The sequence below is a fragment of the Panulirus ornatus genome, chromosome 30 (genome assembly GCF_036320965.1).
Source record: "Panulirus ornatus isolate Po-2019 chromosome 30, ASM3632096v1, whole genome shotgun sequence".
Lineage (NCBI taxonomy): Eukaryota > Metazoa > Arthropoda > Malacostraca > Decapoda > Palinuridae > Panulirus > Panulirus ornatus.
In genome coordinates this window covers 6,107,226-6,130,000 of record NC_092253.1, presented here as the reverse complement: position 1 = coordinate 6,130,000, position 22,775 = coordinate 6,107,226, and the positions used below count along the sequence as shown (strand labels likewise).

The 22,775-nt window shown below is 41.6% G+C and overlaps 1 protein-coding gene across 1 annotated transcript in view; it reads left to right on the top strand.

Moving 5' to 3' along the window:
* Rbp (RIM-binding protein) overlaps positions 1 to 22,775 on the top strand; it is a 293,718-nt gene that overhangs the window by 8,464 nt on the left and 262,479 nt on the right. Inside the window, exon 2 of the mRNA XM_071679462.1 lies at positions 17,621 to 17,740. Within this exon, the coding sequence (XP_071535563.1) occupies positions 17,621 to 17,740 (120 nt within the window). The remainder of the gene's footprint in view (positions 1 to 17,620; positions 17,741 to 22,775) is intronic.

The following is a 22,775-nucleotide window of genomic DNA, read 5'->3' as shown; positions in this document are numbered from 1 at the left end:
CCACACACCTTCATTACACACACACACACACTACCACAATACCATATCACCATACTATACAGCACCATAACACACACACACCACCGTACCATACCGCCATAACGTACATCACCATAAAACATCCCACCACACTACATACCACTACATCAAACATCACCACACCATACTACCTCCACAACACACACCATCACAACACACATCACCACACAATACTCCAACACACCAGACACCATCACAACACACCACAGCAATACACGACACAACTAACACCATCATACAACTGAACACCCCCGCTAACTACACACTGATCGCTCACCACCGAGTATTAATACAAGAAAAGAAATCATCTGTGTAACATACGAAACCCATCATGACCATTGCCCTCCATAACACACCACTCACAGGTCATGCGCTTGTTTCCTGTGACTCACATCCAGGTACTTTACCTCAACCAATACGCGCTCTTTTTCACTAAACAACCAATTTTGGTTAATGATCAACGTTACAAGACTCAGGATGATTTAGTAATTTGACGCTTTTACTCAAAAGATTAAATATATTATTCATAATTCTAAATTGTATCGATATCGATGTTATTTTACTGGTGACAATGAGATCAATAATCCTCTCTCGCCTCTACCTCACCTCATTTATGTATGCGAATCTACCACTTCCTGAACATGGAATATTCATCCACTGTCTGTGATATACAAGAAGCCATATCAGGGAGCGTCGTAAGGAAAACGAGTTCCAGTTTCTTTGCAATGCGAAGTACAGTTATCTCACTTTTTGTCCTCTTTTTCATAGCTGTGTGAGTTTGAATGATCTTAGATTCGCTTTATACGATCCTCTTGTCTTGGCTTTTATGGAAGCCGAATGGCCGTAGGTTGAGACACACAGAGAAGCAGAGAGTATTTACTGACGAGCATTTGCAGAGAAATTATGCTTAGAGATAGGGCTGGCTCGTAGCGCTCACCGCTCCCAGAAGGGAAATCTAGTTACGGAGAACGAGTCGTGTGCGCTGCATGTTGCAAAGAGTTGTGTATGAAGAGAGATTGTATGTCAGTGGACTGAAAGCAAAACAGCTCATGTGTAGGTGAGACAGAAATGCAGGTCAGCTTCCTGGGACAAAGGAGTGTAACCTGACAGCCACTGAAGTGTTGGATCAGAGCGTAAACTTCATTAACCCTCCCGATACCCAAAGGGGATTATGTCGGTGGTATACCGAGAGAGAGACCTACTGCCTACTTAGCTAGAGAGAGAGAGAGAGAGAGAGAGAGAGAGAGAGAGAGAGAGAGAGAGAGAGAGAGAGAGAGAGAGAGAGAGAGAGAGAACGGCGAGTAGCCTGTTGCGGTATGCGCCGTGCTGACGATTCCTCCTTTGTCCAAGGGTCATCGTCCTGGTAATAACATTACTCATACGAGTAACACCGACATTGGAGAGTATGGGAAAAAAAAGAAAAAGAAAATGAACCCAAGGTGCGTGGCTCTAAATACATAGATCAATACATGTATAGATCTGTATGTCAATACATCTACACGAGGCATGTGGTACAAGTGGGAACCATACGGGACTATGGAACACAGAGGGACAGAATGATACTTAATGGAAGAGAGATAAATTTCGCGGTGAGGACGCGAAATAAAAATCGCAATTATAACGGGACTTTTGAAGGGCTGGTTGGTGTGTCATTTGCCCAGCTGAGGTCGTTGTCACTTGCCACGCTGGTTAGCACTCCTGGTCGTCTTGCCTGAATGTATTCATTTCTCATACGAGCTACGTCTCCGAGTTTCTGTTTGTTTGTCTCTCCGTCTGTGTGGATTGGAAGACGTCGCGAAGTATGGATGAAAGCTTCGGGGCTGACCTCTCTTGCTTTCGCTACATATATAGTTGCTCTCTCTCTCTCTCTCTCTCTCTCTCTCTCTATATATATATATATATATATATATATATATATATATATATATATATATATATATATATATATGTGTGTGTGTGTGTGTGTGTATTTTGATACGCAATTATGTTTACATGTGTGTGTGTGTGTGTGTGTGTGTGTGTGTGTTTTCATTCTTGCATGTGCGTAAGTACGTTCCTTTGTGCTGGTAAGACGCAAGGTTCTACTTCGTATGGATCACACGGCCACCATGTCTGAAGGATGGATGCAATCTGAATCCCCAAAAAAGAACCCAAGATCAAGCATGCTCCCAGATCATGTTGCTCCTCGCAGTAGCGATAGACTTGAAAGCTCTGTTCTCGAATTTAACGTCTGTAATTCCACTAAAGGAATGGTATAGTAATGATCTCTCTCTCCTTATGTCAGCATTTGTTTGTAAATTGGTTCTGCTACGCAATGGTTGGGCTGTGTGTAATCTATTCTCGAGATGTTTGGAAGAATTTGGACTGAAATGATTATATCTTGATCCCTTCTTTCGTTCGCTTTGACTGCTCGATACTTTCAATTAACATTCCCTGAGGACATGATATCCAGTTGAATTACTGACACCAGATAACCTACATAAGCCTGTAATACGAACCGCAAAGTCGAGCGTTTTTCTTCATAAAAAAAAAAAAAAAAAAAAAGCGAACCCTGTTTTTTTTATGAGAATTCGACCCCATTAACCTCGGTTGTGCCGATGATAAAGATGAATTAATAATCTCCCGCATCTTGAGAGAATAAACCAGAAACGTGTTTAAGATACTTGAATTACGTATGTATTAGACATACGTCTGGCAGCCCGGGGTGACACAGCCCCTGCGGGCAATAAGCGCCTCGGGCTGGAAGATTTGTTCGCATCCTTTGTTACGACTTGCATTTTATAATACAAGAGCTACATAGTTTCTGCAGAAATGTTATTGTGACGTAAGACACACAGTGTATCAAAAGGATTGGATGTCACAGGCGAATAGGATATGTTGTTGGTAGCAATGCGTGAGATAGCTTCTTACTACGGTGTTGAAGTCTCCAAATTTTATTTCGAGATATACACATTTAAATGCATTACTCGGTGTGGAAAATACTCCTTTATATTAGTTCCCCATTTCCGCTTAACCATAGAGATTCTAGAAGAGTAAATACGAAAAACTAAAAGGAGATTAGATTATATTGATTATAAAAAGTTCAATAAATAATGAAGAATTAGAGTAATGAGGAGAAAAAATGTTTTGAATTCGCGGAGGAAAGCGGGCGGGCAGACATGATCATCGTGTTCGGACACGGACACAGTTTCCATGGCTTGGCGACTGTGACTCAGGTACTGGAACGTCATCAGCATAGAAACCCTGGAAGAGAGAGAGACAGACAGAGACAGAGACTTCTGCTTCTTATCTTTATGGTACCTGGAACTCGGGATGAAATATAAAAACGACTCGATGTTTTCTGATAGATCTCTGAGGCTTTAATGGATGATTGATTTCAGATTGAAAGAGGGAGAGATAGATTAATCTTTCTAACTCTGGGTTTTAAGGTATAACTCACCTGTTAGTTGAGGTGGCCAGAATCTATCGTACGTGTTGAACATAAACATTAAACTCCCGTTCAGATGGAAAACGAGCGGAAAACATACTCGCCTCGAAAACGGACGAAATGACAGATCTTGTTCTCACTTTGAACCCGGAGAGGTTCTTGTGGTGGTTCTCAATCTATCCGATGGGGAACGAAATCAGTCGAAGCCCAGTGAACCCCACGTGTGCATCTGAGCGGAAGCTCCCAGAGGTTCCTTCGGCTAGACAGACGCTTCCAGTGACGCGGGAGCCGTCGGTCTGGACGGTCTTTCTGTGACGCTTGGGGCGCGGGTGTCTGTGATGGGCGCGGGCGTGGGCAGGGAAAGACTGCGCCCACGAGTGTGAATGAGTGTGTATATAAAGGTTAGAATATTCCTTCACGCAGTGGAGGCTCGGCAAAATCCCCATAGATAAGGGTGTAGGAAACACGGGGATTGCTATCTCTTAGGCTAGAGGAGCAAAGTGAGATCTGTGATTGTTAGAGAAATAAGGCGTTGTTATTATCAGTCAAAAAAGAAGTTTTGGCGAGTGATTTGGTGAACGAGAAGCTCTGTGCAGAAAACGAAAGAGTAAAAAGACTGAAGTGAACGAAGTGAGTGTGAGAGAAGTAAATTTATTCCGCGTCTAACGAACCGGAAACACGCCGTGAGAACTTCAGAAACTACATTTAAGGAACTGACGAGGAATTGATAATGCTGTTGCTAGTAGTTGGTAGAATGGACGACTCACAGTCTAACATTAGGAACATTAGGTTGGTAGAGTCATTGATGCATGTAGAGTATGGGACTATTGTTTCCCTCCCTGACAAAGAACTATTGTTAAAAAAAAGAAGGCAAACTGAGTTCCGTTGTTATTAGTGTCTATATTTTCCTCCCCTGGACGGATACATAAATGATTCTGAAATCAAGATTATCCCCGTCTTTCGGGTTGCCAGTGTCCCCTTTTTTCCCCATACAGTGAAGTTTCATTTTATTTTTACCAGTAATTTTCATGTGAGATCTCATCCATTTTCTGTCTCAGATATTTCCGTGGGGGTTACTTTTATTTTCCTCTCATAATGCACTCCGTTCTGTGGCCATGTCCAGTAAGCTTCCCCGAACTAAACGTTCCCTACAGCTGGAGTCTTGTGGATCCTCAACTACTTTTCTTCTTCTTCTCTCCTCCTCCTCTTCTTCTCCTCCCTCTTCTTCTTCCTCTTTCTTGTGCTGTGTTAGGTAGTCCTTTCTCATATTACATCATCTTGGAAGGTTACTAGGCACGCCAGGCTGGCTCGTCCGTCCTGATTTCTCTCTTCAGGAGGAGTTTATGGAAGACTCCCTGGAACTAGCATACTCCTCCTCCTCCTCCTCCTCCTTCTTCAGGATCCATGCTGACTCTGGGTTCATGCGGGTTCTCGATCACAGTTCTTTTCTCTCGGGTAGTCCCATGATTTCCCAGCGGCTACACAGTTCTACACACACACACACACACACACACACACACACACACACACACACATGTACACACACACACACACACACACACGCGCGCGCGCTCTGAAAAAAAGAATACGTGTGGCAGTCTTCACATTCCTTTGATGTGCGTCATGTATGAGGAGATGTATATATAAACTCCTACCCAGGAAGCGGAGACACACACACAGGGAAGCGATTCTAATGGCATTTTTTGTGTAATCTTTTTTTCAATTTTGTCTCCCCAGTTTTACTTTGTAAACGTCTATACATTATATGTATAAACACACACTTATACATAAACATATGTATTGTAGACCAAAATGCATTGCAGGTACTCATATGATCTGCATATTGGTATACACACACACACACACACACACACACACACACACACACACACACACACACACACTCACACGACCTTCCCCTGGGGTATAAACGCTTTATGTCTCTCTTGCCTCAAGTCACATTCAGCCTGTGTGGCCTTCAATGGGTGTGACTATCTGCTGGAACTTAGAACTCAGACCACACTACATTACAAAGCCACGTGACTACATAACCCCTGTAGCTTCAAGACAAAGTTCAAGTTGTTGGATACAATATGAAGTTTTCCGTGCCATTCATCAATGTATGAAAGCATTTCATGTAAAAAAAAAAAGGGGGGACTAGTTTTAGATTTATAATTTTTCTGACTACCTTAAGCCTTGTACAGTGACGAACGGAAAGCCTCACAGGATCGTTGGGGCAAACGAGGGGATGACCTTTCGACTTAAGGGTCAGTTACCCCTCTTCCCCTTGAACAAAAGACCGAGGGTGGGGACATAAGCGAAGATAATCATCAATACGATGGGCCGTTGAGTCATTAGGGTGTTTAAGTTGTTAAAGTGTGAGGCACAGACGATTAGAACGAAGGTTAAGGAACAGAGAGAGAGAGAGAGTGTGTCCGGATATTGCAAGAATATGGTGGGGTCTTTAAGGTGTATTATAAGGGAAGCGTGTTCATGGGTCGTACAGCTTACGGAGAGGTGGTTGTCCGTTAAATTACGTAGAGTTAGGGAATAATAGTGAGTGTAGGAAGCCAGGTAAAAACAGGAAATGGGCAATGATGAGGAATGAGAAGAATCAAGGAAAAGGAAATGAGTGGGAAATGAAGGTGGACCGGGCCAGGAAATGTAGGCAGTAAGGACAAAACAGTACACTGAAGAAAAACTGAAAAGATGATATATGAACTCTGGAAATCTAGTAAGGCAGCTGAAATGTGAAAAAGTGATAAGAAAAGGAAAGATATGACACGGTTTGTAGATGTAGATACAACTAAAGAAAAAAAGAAGTGTAATTTCATTGGACGAAGAGAAGACTAGATTATATTCCTTGCCTAACTAACGGGAGTTATTGCATTAAGGACTTGGAGAGTTGAGAGAGGGAATCCACAGAAAGAAGGTTTTAATTCCCCCTTTTTTTTTCTCAGTGCAAAAATGTAATATATACACCAGGAAGGCGTAAAGCAAGGTTGTAGTGAATTGTACATATTGTGAAAAAAAACATATAGCATCGTCTAAAAGACTCTCTACGGAAATAGAATTGTGTGAGATTATCCAGTGATAAGTGAAATGTTCAAGATACAAAGAAAAGTGTTTTAGACACGAGGCAGTATCTAGTGGTATAAAAGTGTTAGATAGTATTTAAGGGGAGAATTGAAAATTCCAAAAGCTGTGTTAATGCTCTTAAAAAAAAATGACCCCTGAGTGTAAGAATGTTGTAAGAGAGTTTTGCTAATATTAGAAGGCAACGAATAATAAATACCATCACTTTGTCAACGAAGATCAACAGACTTGTCATCGAAGATCAAAGGGGTAAACACGGAGCTTATTCTTACAAGAGACTAACCTGGAAGGAAAAAGGCATTAGATCGTAAAAGATCGACGGAGAGCCTATACAAAGCTGCCTTACGAGTGAAAATCGAACCCATAGGAACCCAAGGAATCCCACAAGCGTAGAAAACAGGAGTAGAAGACCATAGAGGAGGATCGACGGAGAGCGTGTAGAAGGGCGAGGCTTGAGGACGCGCAGGTACCAGCCGACACAGCAGACGGGAGCCTACTGCCTAGACGACTAAGCCAACATGGCCGTCGCCGGAAGTAAGTTAGGGACTTAATTACCTCGACGTTTCCTGGAAAAACACTTTAGATTATGTGTAGAACTATCACTAACCTCACGATCCTGATCCATATTTGACTACTGGATCATGAATATCTGTTCATCCTACCTCTTTGCCCTTCTAGTCCCATTCTTGTATGGTATACATCTATTTTCTTAAAAGATCTTAGACTATTCATTTGATTATTTTCTGTGTAATGTGTGTGTGTGTGTGTGTGTGTGTGTGTGTGTGTGTGTGTGTGTGTGTGTGTGTGTATAGAGTCACTGCACAAAAGTAACATGGGTCCGAGTTTGAGACCCGACTCGGTACGTAGATACCTTACAACCAACACAGGTGATCATGTATCTCTTTTGTGGTTGATCGAAAAATAAGCTACTTGATGTAAGCTGGATAGAAAGCTTGATATATCTAAGCTGTAAGGTCAAACATGACTCTCTGTAGTTAGAGGCAAATAGTGCTAAACCCAACAAGTTAAGTCCTGTAAGAATCACTTAAAACCACACCTACACCAGAGGAGCGGTTTTGTCGGGGTTTATCCTCAGACCACACGCGGCACTGCAGTTTTATTTGTGGGTTTTTGAGTGATTTATGGTCTTTGGGTTGTGATTAGTAGACCGGATGGAGAAAAAGGAGGAGCGAGGAAAGGATAATGATTCAGTCGAGGCCGTGGTCGAACCAGACAGTACTTGCTATTACGGACGTGTGTGGTGTATGTGTGTGTGTGTGTGTGTGTGTGTGTGTGTGTGTTTGTGTTTGTGTCTGTGTGTGTGAGTGTGTGTATCTGCGAGGATTGTGAACCTTGTCCAGGGCTGATGATAAGTTGTAATACAATTAACCAAGTGACTGGGGCAGATCATGAAACAAGAATGGTGAGGGTTATGGGTGTATTGTATGGGGTTGAAGAGCAAGGGGGTGTAGGAGAAAGACTGTGAGGAACAGGAGTTGAGTGAAGGGCAAAGGTGAGCTCCGGGGTTAGGGGGTGGAGGCGGGAAACGACAATATCCCCGTCCTCTGTGGAGGCCACCTGTTGATCCCCTCCTACCTCACCCGCCGACGCTACTGCCATTACCCTTCTTGAGGGTCTGGCCTTCTGGGTGCACGCTAGATCATTCCCTTTTTCGTAGTTCCTTTTCACATGTGAGTACGAGGATATTGTAGCACGATTATCAATCTGGATCGATGGATAACTCGATACGGAAGAAGAATTAAGGAACCCAAACACGGACACAGTCCGTCCTAATCCACGCAGGATTTCACATTCTCCCCACCGACCTCACTCCATTTCGTCCCTCACTCTTTACCACCCTCCCTTATCCCTCCTCCCTCACCGAGACTCTCAGAATAACCTCCACGCACACCTGCCATCTGCTGCTGCCGCGTGCTCTCGTTACAATAGTCTCCTCGTCTGAGAGGCCAGACTCAGAGGATTTCAACCCACCATGCGAGCCGGGGAGACCTGACACGCGAAGGCTTCAGTAAATGCCTGCCTTAATGAGGAGTAACCTCATGTTACGATCGTGTCGCCAGGGTTCAAGGTGACACTGGAAACCCTTCCTGAATTTAGAAACGATTCAGACGTTCAGAAATGTATACGGGATCAGTCCATGATCTTACCTTAAATGTGTAGAAAGAAAATTTATGAAGTAGTTCCTTTATAGGCCATTCCATCAGGCAGTACTTTAAGAGATTAGGCCGTCCAGTGTGGTTCATATTTAGCCGACTGTCTCATAGATCTTTTGAATAGTTCGATTTAAGAGTCTTGTCTGTCTGCACGTCCACACGCGCACAGGAATGTGGAACTCTTTGCACGTGAAGCACTGAATGCTCGTTTCTGTCATGGTGTAACAGAGAACTGATAAGGAATAACAGCCACTGCCAAATTAAGAACAAGAAGGTATTATCTAAGTCAACGTGTACAAGATGTGAGCCATTTTATTCACAAGGAAGAAAATGAGTCACACTGATATCACAGATTTTGTTGCAAAATTGTACCTGGAGTATATCAATTTTCAACTGAATGAGCGAGAAAAATAAATTCAGAATATCATACTGTTAGAATTTATGTACATAACTTTTTATGAACAAAATGGAAACATTCTGTCAAGCCTCGCCATTCAGTTGTGTTACGGAGCGTAGAATCTCCATGGATGTAGGATATACGTATAGGAGGAGAGAAAGGAAAAACACTGTATATCCACAAAGAGAAACTGCTATATATATATATATGTGTGTGTGTTACTTTGGACATTATAACCTATTTTTTAACGATTAAAGAGTTCTGTACATTGATAGACGTGGCTATATGATTACTCCTTTGTCTATTCTCATTTGAAATAGAATTACTCTCCTACTGAGCGAACTAACACTCGAGAGCTGAATTGGTACGAGCCTTCCAGGAACTGGGGCATCGCCCACAAGAGTAGAGCGACCTCTGGTGAAGACGTCACGTCTTGTGGCGGTGGCCTGAGTGTGGGGGTAGTGGGTGGTGGCGATGGCTGTGGTTTCCTCACGTCGCCTCGTTTATATAGCGTTGGCAGCCTCACCTGGCTAATGACCCTCTCTCTCTTCTCCTCCTCTTCCAGCTCCTCTTCCTCCTCTCCTACTCCTTCTCCTTCTCCTTCTTCTTCTTCTTCTCTTCTTCTCTGTATCCTTTTCTTTTTTTTTCCATACAGTTTTTATCAATCTGATTTTTCTCAGTTGCCCTTCTTACTTCCCTTGCCTTTTTTTTTTTCTTCGTGTGTCTTCCTTTTCATTCCTCTCCCTTTTCCTCCTCTGCCTCCTTATCTATCTTTCATCTTTCCTTTTTTCTTTTACTGTGTTACTTCTGGTATTCTCAACATTTCCCATTAGTACTCGTAAGTCTTTCTCTTTTCTCTTCATTTCTTATGCTTCGTCCTCTTCTTCCCGCTTCATATTCCTTACCTCTTATTTCTTACGTGTCTTTGTATTTCCCTCAGTCCCTATTCTCGTATCTTCTCCTAGTCGTCTATGATTTCCGTTCATAATATGTCCGAGTCTCTGCCTTAAATCCTCTTTAAAATCTGCATTTTCACTTTCTTCCATTGATTTGGTATGTGTGTGTGTGTGTGTGTGTGTGTGTGTGTGTGTGTGTGTGTGTCGTCATGTTTGCGTTATGAACTAGACATGACGTCATTGTTTAACGAGTGTCAGGGCGAGAAACGAGTGGGTTTTGCTGGGAGTGACTCTGACAGTTACCTGTGTGGGTTAATTCTGGGTTTCCGTAATGACAACTTTGTTGTGTTGGCTCCTCTTTATGGCAGTTGGTATCGTTGGTTATGTAGCAACAGTAGTAGTAGTAATAGCAGTTTGATAGTTGTAGTAGTAGTAGCAGTAGTAGTAGGTGTAGTAGTAGCAGTAGCAGTAGTAGTAGGTGTAGTAGTGGTAGTAGTAGTAGTGGTAGTAGTAATAGCAGTTATTGTTGTTGTAGCAGCAGTAGTAGTAGTAGTAGTAGAAGTAGTAGTAGTAGCAGTAGTAGTAGTAGTAGAAGTAGTAGTAGTAGTAGTAGTAGTAGTGGTAGTAGTAGTAGTAATGGTGTTACTAGTAAGAGTAGGGGCAATTAATAAGAGCAAAATTGGTAATATCAAAACATTTAAGCATCATTTACTGTTGTTGTAGGTTACTCTAGTTATTGTTACGATGGCGATGATTTATCCACATTGGTGTGGTTGTTGATTATGACTGCAAATATCAGACAATGTTATAGTTGTGAGCAATAGCGTTATGATTTTATCAAGGTGTTATGTATTTATGTATTTCTATACATTAGTTTATCTTCTATCTATGTATGTGTTCATCAGATATTTTTCTCAACGTGAGCCTTCATTTTCTACATGGTTGGTGGTCTGTTCCGGAAATTGTTTAAGAATGATTTAAAAAGAAAAAAAAAAGGGTAATGCTTTCGCTGAATTCTTAACAACCTGGTCTGAAATGGTGGTAGCATAACTAGGAAATACGTCATGGACAAGTTATTGTTCAGTATGACCATGCATATTCATGGCTGCTTGTATTGTTACCATGCTAATGCCTATTTGTGGCATGACGTACGTTGTTGTTATGCTAAGTTGTTGTTGTCCTCTAAGTATTAATGTCATGTGCTGTTGGTTGGCAACTATGTACACTCAACAAAATAAGTATCTGTGCACTAGTCTTGCTTTACACTCTGAAACATAGGACGAAGGGCTTTGATTATTCATCTTCCGGGTGTTGTTGTATATTTGGAATCCCGCCAAGCAAGATAGGAAAAGGTGGAGCTTGACAGCCACTGAAGTGATGGTTAGTTGCGCAGCTGTTACTAACCCGCCCCATACCCAAGTGGGTCATACCAATAGTATACCTCCAACCACCTACTACCTACCATAGAGAGAGAGAGAGAGAGAGAGAGAGAGAGAGAGAGAGAGAGAGAGAGAGAGAGAGAGAGAGGTGGGCATTACACCCAGGACTGAGGAAACTATTGTTAGCAAATGGACAATATTCATTGTTCATTGTCTACAAAGACGGAAGTTATGGTTAGAAGATGGCAAGTTTATGGAGAAAGTCCGGAGCATTTATATGTACTTCGTATCCATGACTACATCATTGTTCTCTGTAAGGCACAGTCGCCATACGAACGTAAATTTGCACGCATGCTATCTATACAATTGGCTCGTGTATTCCTATAGATGTTCGAGGACTAAGCTATTTAAAAAAGATACTGAAAGTTGAGCTTCAGAGAAGGATATAGATTCGTTCACACACGACAGATCAAGAAATGTCTTTGTCTTAACATTGAGAACTATGTTGAGTCGTGTGTGGACACTGATACCGTACATGATGGTGATGGTAATGTGTTATGGTGGCAATGATGACGGTTGGTGGTGGCAGAGGTGGTCGTCAGTCAGTGGTGGCAGCAGGTAGTGGTAGCGGTTGGTGGTAGAGTCTGGTTAACATTTGTGGCCCATTTGGCTGTAACCCACAGCGGATAGTTTGGCTACAGGATTCGCATTGTCGCACAGGATATGGTTGCTATTCTGTCCTGTGATTCGACCGGGTGTAATTTTCAACTTCCTCTCATAATTCTTGCTGCTGGTCCCGAATATTTTTTTTTTTTTTGACGGAGTTTTTGTCATCTGATCTTTATTCTTCATATCGTAGTTCTATTTACCTCTTTGTCGTTGTCATCCATTTTTTTTTTACTTATTCCAATTTCTTTTTCCATCGTAATGAAGGTATTCATCATCTCTTTATCTCTAGCCTTCATATTTCTCGAAGTTCCAGAAACCTTACATAGTCTTCTCATTTGTCGGTAGGTATAACATTGTTTTGCTTTTCACTCTGTATTCTTTCCTAATTTCTTTTCGTCTTTCATGTGGTCTGTATATTAAGTTGGTCTCAATATTACGTTTGTTTATCATTAATTTCCTAATCAGTTTCAGCAGACGTGTAACTTTTCCACCTAAGCATGTATAAATTGTTCTTAAGATTGGAATGTTATCTTTCATGAACACTTAAAATCTCTTGGTAAATTAGTTGATAGACGTACATGATAGTATCTTATTTCAACTAACTGCTACTTCCTCATATGTTTCTGTACGTTTGTAGAGGTTAGAATATATATTTTCTCTTATCCTCAACTCCTCTGGAAGTACCCGTAACATCCCTAATAGATCTGAAATAGTTCAGTTCGAAAGAGTAAACCGAATCAGTCAAGGGAATGACACGACACTTCTGACAACTAATGATTCAGTGCCAAAATGAGGTGTGAGTTGAGTCAGGTAACGACTTGGTCCTCATTGCTATTAATGATATTGGATGGTCCCCAGGTGTCCTGATCTACGTCACGGCCATGATTCAAGGTGAAGACAACGGGAGAAGTTGAGGTGTGTGAGGAGAAGGGGTACAAGGAGAAGGGGGGTTAGAGGTGTAGTTGGCAATTGATGAATCACAGTGAGCTGCACATGAAGCATCACTCATATGTGCGTCAAATGCTTAATATATATATATATGTATATATATATATATATATATATATATATATATATATATATATATATATATATATATATATATATATATATGTGTGTGTGTGTGTGTGTGTGTGTGTGCAGGTACATGGCGCATGTCATTTACTCAACGTATAAGTTTTTTGCTTTCTTACGTAAATCTACATAATGGACTAGGTCTCTTTTGACAAAACACAGACAGTCAACATCAACAGTGGGTATGGAGGGTTCGAGTCTACACATACCGTGAATCTACGGGACTAAGTATATTGGGTAAACTCTATAGTACACGATGATTGATCGTGCAAAAGCTCTATATAAGCCTCAGTGATTAATCATCACTTTGCCATTGATCAACCGAGTCCTTAAAACATTTCTGACATGACGAAGGAAGATTAATAACTAAAATAATCTAGATGATCTCTTTCTCTGGTAGGATCTGGGACATCCCTCCCTCTGACCACTACGTGTATAGGTGTTACCAGCAAAATAGACTTGCATCTGACAGCAGGTGATCATCGACCATATCACCGCCCGCACTGGTAACACTGTCAGGTCGCCACCAGGTGTTTTGCGTTGCGTCAGCTGATGTGGTCCAGCTGTGTCTGCTCCAATTCCCTCATGAGCTTTTTCAGGTACACGTGTCGCTTTATATTCAACACTTGCCGGTGCAGTGGGCTAATATCTAAATACACACACACACACACACACACACACACACACACACATAACACCACAAATAGATCCTAATGTACAAAAAAGCGATCCACAAGGCAGCAATGAACACAGCAACCTGAAAACAATGAGTAGATTACAGATCCTCAATATCAGCCGAGATTATAAAGACGTGCAAGTGAAAATAAAAGCTTAGACACAACAGAAACGACGGAGCGCCAGACGGCACGAAAGCCGACATACAAACCTAACCAAAAGTACCTTCACAAATCTTTGACTCGGTGTCATTGATTCTACAGGAAAACGTGAATGTCGGAAAGAAAAAAATGGAGGAAGAAATACCTCATAATTTGTGGAAGTGAAGGACGCGTTCACGTAGCGGATAATGGCCGCGTTCAGATAACGGTCGGCGCTTTCTGCAACTGTCCCGAGTCTTGAGTTTAAACTCCTGACCCATGTGACAAGCAGCAGTGGCAACGAGAGGCGTCTCGGACTCACAAGATGGGCGAGATGTAAGGGCGGACTCAAGCACCAGATATCATAACCTATACCGTAGTAGACGTTGTGTGTTTGAGTGTGACTGTGTATATATGTTCCTGTATATATGTGGATGTGACTGTTTGTATGTCTGTTTGATGGTGACAGTGTGTGTGTGTGTGTGTGTGTGTGTGTATTTTCCTCTTTGTATATGTGTGGGTTAAAGGAGTGTAAGTGTTTGTCTTGAATGTTTGTGTGTACCTGTGTATGATTTTGTGTATATTAAGGTGTATGTATATGTATATGCGAAAGGGGAAGAAAGTCACAATGCCTTTTTACTCCTCTCTCTTATCGTTCCTTTGGCTATTCACTATTTCTCTCTGTCTGTCTGTCTTTTTTTCTGTCTGTCTGTCTTTATCATAAATCGATATCACATTACCAGTGATCACATCTTGCCACAGACAGTAGAGTACTGGTGCTGAGAATAGTACCTTTCAAGACCAGATTTCTCTCTTTTTTTTTTCCCAGCTTTTCCAAATACTTATCTACAATAACACTCTTCGGTTCTGTTTCTATAATTCATTATCTCAAACGCTGATGCCAGTTTTTACTTAGGATTATTATTATTTATCATATACAATTTTCTCTCGATAGCCTGGAGTATTTGACATGGATTTATCAACACTTAAAGGATATTAGATATGTAATCTCTCCTTTTGTGTATAAACAACATAGATTACTTTAATCATACACCTGATATCCATATTCCATTACATAAATGGATACGCTCGGTCAGAGGATAAGTTCAAATTTCAATGATATGAGGTAAGAAAACAAACAAACTTGAATTTCAATCCTCAGTTACTTTCATATTTCGTCCTATTGTTAAGGAACTGAAATCCTGCTGGTCATCTAAAGTCACAAGTCCCACATCAATCGTGAAATCACGAAGGAAAAGCATGATTGCTATAGTTTCACATTAATGGCCTTAAATGCAGACTATATTTATATGGTATGAGGAGAAATTGATTATGCGTTATATAATTATAATTAATGCAGCTAAGGACACTGGGGTTATAACGAAGGATAGAGTGTGTCATTATTAGACAGTGTTTGCACAAACATGATGTGTTATTTGAGAACTTGATCTCGGTTGGAAAACGACTGTTATTGTGGTGTTCACTACGCTCTTGGATGAGGTCTACGAGCTGTGGTGCTGGCTGGATGACAGCCACAGGGAGTCCAAGTGTCTCGAATCTACGGTGAAAGTAGATAAAGTAGATTAAGGCACTGACGATGATCCTGACGCGCTGTTCTTCCCAGATAAGTTTTCTCGTCCAAAGTGATACAGAGATGCATGGTGGCCCCGAGCACCCTGGATAGGCCAGCAGCTGCATGACATGCATGCCAACAGTTTGCTAATATTAGAAAAACGAAAAAGTCTCGATATTCCACTTGAAGGATATTTCTACCCTCCACAACCGCTTGCTTGAGGTACGTGTTTTATCATGACACGAACGACCATGACCAATCGTACAGTTTTCCTTCCATATCACTGACGAGTTACGATCCTTAACAGCCTCGTTTGTCCAGACTATAGTGGGGCTGTCCATGGCCGTGATAATGACGACGCTCGCGTTCTTGTAGCTTGGCAACTAGAGCGTGAAGCGAGTCGAGCAAGAGGCAGGGAAGTAGGCTTAGAACTGGGGTTCATATACAGGAGGGCGGGTCTGGGAATAATGCGAGAGGTGTGTGTGTGTGTGTGTGTGTGTGTGTGTGTGTGTGGAAGGCAGGTGGAAGAGATGTGGGAAGGTGACAGGAGAAAGTTAAAAGGGTTTGGCAGGAGCTGAAGAGGAAAATGGCAAATAGGAGAGAGGATGGGAGGGAGAAATGATACTGGAGGTGTGGGAGGTGTTGCAGAAAAGGAAAAATATTGTAAGAGTGGAGGTGAGTAGTAGTGACAGGATGACTCGAGTTAGTGTGAGTAAAGGAGTTTAGTAAGTTTATGAATGACTAAATGAACGTGACTGAATAAGCAAGCGAACGAATAGAAAAAATGAATGAATAAGTAAACTAATTAGTAAACAGATGGATCAGTGGGTGAATGAAGATAGGAATGAGTTCACTGGTGAATATCAAAAGCAGAAGGAAGTAAAGACAGAAAACACATAGCACACTGGGGAAACTAGACTAATATTCTATAAAATCCACCACAGGCATCCCAGAATGATCCCTGTACACATTTTCTTGATTCTTATACACATTCTTTTGATTCATGTAAACACGTTCCAAGACGCTATGCACATTCTTGTTTTTCCTGTACATAGGCTTCTGTTCCATATACACATGCTCCTTGGTCCTTATTACACATGCCCATTGGTCCTTATTACGCATGCTCATTGGTCCCTATTTCACATGCTCCTGATTCTTCCACACGTATTCCTGATCCAGTGGATGCTCTATACGTGCTTCTGATTCCATACACATGCTTCTAGTCTCTATATCAATGCCCTTGATCTCTATACACATGCTCCGGCTTCCTCCATCTATACTCCTTGTCGAAACATCCAGGTTCCAAGTTGGACCTGCATTACGACACCCCCTGGAGATCAGACTTTCTACCTGCCAGTGCGTAATGCTCTGTGGTTTTTGGCACTGTTGTGGTTGTCTCGTTCTGTTCTGGGGGAGTTGTCTGCCCTGCCGTGTGGTGTGCTTGTGGTGGTGTTGAGCAGCGGCAAGCTATAACTACAGGAATGTATTTAAGTGAGGTGCATATTTGTTTTCTCTAAAGATATTCATGTCGCCTTTGACGAATTTCGTGGCCCCTTATTTTCATCCCAAGTTCTCGTTTTCAGTTTGTTTTCGTTCATGTCTACGCTCTCAGTAGATGTTATTTTTATGTTTATATTCCGTATTGTAAAACTTTAGTTCTATGGTTTAGTAAAGAGTACATATCTTATTACATTAGTGATTAACGTCAACTTTATCTTTCCAGTGATTGATTTACAAGTGTCTCTGTCCTGGGCTTTGGTTTTTCTTCATAATAGTGTAGGACAGAGAACCATTCCCTACAGTAATGCCTCTCTCTCTCTCTCTCTCTCTCTCTCTCTCTCTCTCTCTCTCTCTCTCTCTCTCTCTCTCTCTCTCTCTCTCCCCCAGAGAACACAGAACTCTTATTAAAAGTTATCAAGATATATCACTATTCATAATTTCCCCTCCCCTATTTGATATAATGCTCCATGTGTTAGCTCTCTCGCATTTCCTTCGTGAGACATAGCCCATACCAACGTCGGAAATTGTCTTCGTTTTTAGGTGAATTTTCCAACGTTAAACATCCTCTTCCTCTCCCTCAGAGCCGACCCACGCTGACGGAAAAGGAGCGGTGCTTGGTAAGGCGTAATTCCAGTCTCAACACGCAGCTCTCCCGCCTGCAAATCCACTGCAAGAACCTCAGTTCTGAGAACGACACACTGGTAAGAAGAAGAGAAAAAAAAAAGAGGGAAGAAAGGTCCTCTTGAAATATTCTTGTTGTGTGAATATCTTTACGTGCAACTTTCCTTTCTCTAAAAGCATGACTCATTTTTCCATGCAGGGTGTTTTTCTAATGTTCTATCCTGGCAGTCGTTCGTACAACTTTACACGTGATATCTTCATGCCATGTATTCTTTTAGGCTTAGTTCTAAGGGTCTTAATTCAAGTAATTTTTTTTACGTGTAGTCTCTTCTATAGACACAATAGCTGTCTTATACTTGTACAGACACAAACGTAAATGCTGCTCTTCCTTAATAAATCATTCTGAAGTACACAACAGAAGCAATTCTCTCGATTAGTTTCCTCGGCTCTAGCAAATTATGCAGATAAGAGGGAGGTTGTATATTTAACATATATGTAATTTCTGAGCTAATATTCAGTCATATCAGTAATGTTTCAGCTAATATTCAGTAATATCTTTTCAAAGAGAGAGAGAGAGTTTAGGGAAAAGGTATATACAGATGTGGATTCCGTGCCTAGATAAGAATTTTAGGGGAATTTTTTGGCTTAAGCGTTTGAAATAGTAAGGAAAAGAATAGTTCCTTTGCACCATGACACTGATATAAATGCCACTGAAGGGAGTGTGTTTACTTTATTGCCAGCAGTGGTAGAAATCAAGCTTTACTTAAACTCCTTGATTCTACTTCTTATCTACCCCAAATATCCTATCTTATTACTTCGTGTGTTTATTTGAAATTACTTTCCCCACAATGAACTGTATATGTTGATATTACCTTATGAAACGCAGAAGAAATTAGAGGGCTTTAATAAGTGTTCCAATAAGTATAAGAGCAACAAGTTACACCTTACGTTCCTTTATAATACGAATCACCAAAGCTCTACAAATATGACGACTCAGAAATTATAAGGAAATCCTGCATGGCCTTTGAAAAAAAACTACCTTGAAAATTCAGATTCACATTCCAAATTGCAACGCCAACACTGGAATCTTAAATCTTAAGGTAACAATTTGTGCCATTGTATTTCTGGTGATTTATATCCTTTGTCTTAAGGTTCTGTGATAAAAAAAAGATATATTTATATAACAGTTCCTCACAGTGACTTTGAAATGCACACACACACACACACACACACACACACACACACACACACACACACACACACACACACAAACACACACGTCAGTGACTAGATCAATGCATAATATTCGTCCCTGTGTATGTCTGTGTGTGTCTGCATGTCCCCAGCTCTAAGTATTACCTTTACAACAGGCGAAACCTCATCTTAGGCTATCGTAGGTTAGTAGGTACTTCATGTGTGTGTGTGTGTGTGTGTGTGTGTGTGTGTGCGCGCGAGCGTGCGAGTTCGTTCTTCGTGGTGACGTTTCCGGTCAGCCACTCCACCGCCGCCGCCACAAGCAACAGCAGCAGCAGCCGTTAGGCTTCCCCGTTGTTATCACGTCCCGTTACTGGCACCCTCCACCTGCACCTTTCACACTGCCTGCCGCCCCCGCTCCCTCACACTTCAAGCGCCTTCCGTCGTACTGTCCTCACTCCGTCTGTCTACGCCTGGTGGGTGGGGAGGAGCCTCCTTCTTTACTGTCCTCTCTCCGTCTGTCTACACCTGGTAGGTGGGGAGGAGCCTGCTGCTTTGCTATCCTTTCTTTCGCTATCTACTGTGGTGGTTGGGGAAAAGCCCTCTACTTTACTGTCTTGTATCCATCTACATGTATTAGAAGTTTGGAATACTTTTATTGTCCTCCAACAGATAATCTTGTTCTATATCATAAGGTCCTCTGTTTTTGCTGTTCCAATGTCTAGTACATATTCACTCCACATCATTTACATATTCTTGACACCACAGTTCGTTCGTTCTCTTTCATAATTTGATCTTGTTTTTGTCATGTAAGAAAATTAAACAATCTATGTCTTCATCACGTTCGTTTACCAACAGCTTCTCCCTCATTCCTTCACACCTTCGTAGTCTTACTCAGTAGCTCTCTCTCTCTCTCTCTCTCTCTCTCTCTCTCTCTCTCTCTCTCTCTCTCTCTCTCTCTCTCGCCTCATAGCTCTGTCAGCAGACTGTTGAACTTTAGCACGGGAAGTGCACTCAAAAGTTATGATCACTATAGATTGCCATCAGTTGCCGTTACAAGCATTCTCATGCCTGACCTCCCCCATACGACCCACACACGCCCTAGTTCCGTAGCTTCATCAATCCGGTACCAGACAGGTATGCTCAGAGCATCAATCAGCAGGCAAGAACTCGTCTCAAACTTTCCTTGATGCCTCAAAATGCTTCAGAATGTTGTCACAGTATAGCGCCATCCTGTTTGTTTGTTCTGCTTCCACGTCGAACAATCTTCATTACTCTATTACTTTGACTGCCTTATACCATCTCTATACGGTGAAGTACACGGGAATGGAAACAACAACAGACTTTTAGGCTCATATCGAGGGAGTTTGTGATGGTGGAAGAGACCAGAAACATAGGAGATTTATGTGGTAAGATTAGAGAAGCAATCAATTTTCTTGTAGAGAAATACGTGTAAACTTCATATGTAAATACGAGGATATAAATAATTTCAGTCATGGTCTTGAAGCAAAGTTTTTGACAAGTTTGTCCTTGAAATTATTTATGGTGTTGCTTTCCACTACCCTCACTCGTAAATCGTTGCATATGTTGAAAATCCCAGTGAGGAAAAAAACTCTTTTGCCTCACAAGAAGTAAAATGTTGGTTCACGAGTTTGTATCCATTACTACAAGTGGAATCAAATATTATTGCCTTACGTCTTACGTGCTGAGTACATAGAACGAAAAGAATTGAAGATGTTATGTCAGTTATGATCGCGTCAGTTGAATAACATGATTCAAATCGTTCATTAAGTAGTAATCTAGTAAAGCATTTAAAGTGTTTTCTACAACGAAGGCAGAATATTGGTAGAATCATTCCTTTATACAAGAAGGCATACGTACATAATGCATACATACATACATAATTGCGAATATACCATCATGCACAAACGTAAGTAGATATGAAGACAAAACAAAAATAGCACACCCTCACAGGCACACATGTGTATCTGCATGAGAACCTACACTTACACACACACACACACACACACACACACACACACACACGGAAATGTATATACCGTAACCAACCTCTGGCAATACCTTGGAGAACACAAGTCATGCGTATGAAAAGAAACAGAGTCACCTCAACGAGAACCAATCACCTTCGACGGCAACTAGTTGTAATCAAATACGACCTAGCCAGCCAGCCAGCAGCCACTGTGTACCCAAACCCTTGAGAGTCGAGTGAGATCAACAGGTTCATCACTCCACCTCCTAAGTTTCATATCAAGACTTCATTGAGTAACGTAACACGCCGTGAATGTTGCATACTTCGTGCGTGTATGGGGAGAGAGAGAGAGAGAGAGAGAGAGAGGCTTTTGGTCGCGTGAATGTTTTCAGTGTCGTTTCAAAGCTTAATGCAACAGTTTGATCCTAGTGTATTACACTTAGCAGTCGGCTGGTTTCACGTAGTGTTGGAAACTTTTAAGGCGCAGTTGAAGCATCGTAATTCAGTAGGATTCGTTTCTATCATTCGTATGCGCAGGATGATGTGACAGCGCATGGGTCGACGTCCGTTAAATCTTAGGTGGACAGAGGAGAACCTGATATTAATCCATGATTAGAAAATGACATTATTCGATCTGTCAGATCCTAATACCAATGAATACTATTCTTCCGTGATCAGGACGTAAGTTGAGCATCTACATTGGTACTAATATGATCACTGGGTGTCTAGAAAAGGGCAAATCCCCTCCACAGGTGAAATGGATATCTAGAGTTGATTAGAAGGTGTTGTTCGATGTTGAGGCATACAACAGTTATCATCGCATGGTGGGCATTTAGGGTACGTGTACTGTGAAAAAAAACCCCAACAAACATAAACTCTACGTTTTCTTCTCACCTCCTTTGCCCCAGCGTTCATTCTCCCTCCTTCCTTCCTTCTCTCACTTCATTCCTTCTTCCTCCATCCTTCTTCTTCTTGCTACCTCACTTTCTACTCTTCCTTGTCACATCCTCTCCCCTTTTCCCTCCTCCTTCTCTTCTTATTCCCTCCTTTCCTTCACCAGTCAAATTTCGTCACTCCTTTATTCCTCCTCTTCCTCCTTGCTACTACATCATTCTCTTCCACCCTATTCGTTTTCATCACCTTCCTTCCCATTTTCCTCACTAGTGTCTCCGTGGGCGAATCCCATTTTGTTTTCGGCGAGGTTCACTCGTCATTATCATGAGCTGTGGTCTGGTGGTGTAAGTCGCCACACCATTATGAGCCATGGTCATTTACTGCCACCACCACCACCACCACCGCTAGGAGGTCACCACACGTACATACACTCACACACACACACACATACCAACCACAATAACACACGCCTGGTTCTTCGTGGTGATCCACCAAGCACCTCCGCTTTTATGACATGACAAGATTCGCACCCGAAGTTTGGGGATTTCCAAAGGATTTCGCTCAGGGAACGTCTCGCTATTTCATACTCTGTTTACCTGTTTGTCTCTTATTTCTTTTTTTTTTTCATAGATTTCTCTTATTACAAGAATGACAAGGCCTTTTTTAATCAAGTTAAAGATTTATGATCATTGTATTGACTGGACTAATGCCATCTCGGTTATTAACTCTTAACTCTTGTACCACGAGAAATATCATTGAATCTTCTGTCATTAGATATACAAAGAATTGTAGCATTAATTCGTGAAGGTCTATACAAATTAGATGGTTTTATTGTTAATAAGATTTGTAAACCGTTCCCTTTCTTGTCTACATAAAGAATTCTATGATACGCATGTTGCCAGACTCGAACTCACCCGACCTCCATTCGGGTAGTCACTTGTTCACCAAATGGCGTCCTAGCTACGTCTTTTCGTAGTATATCAACCTACTGTTACATTTCTTTCTCGTATCTGCCCTGATGATGTCATCATTACACG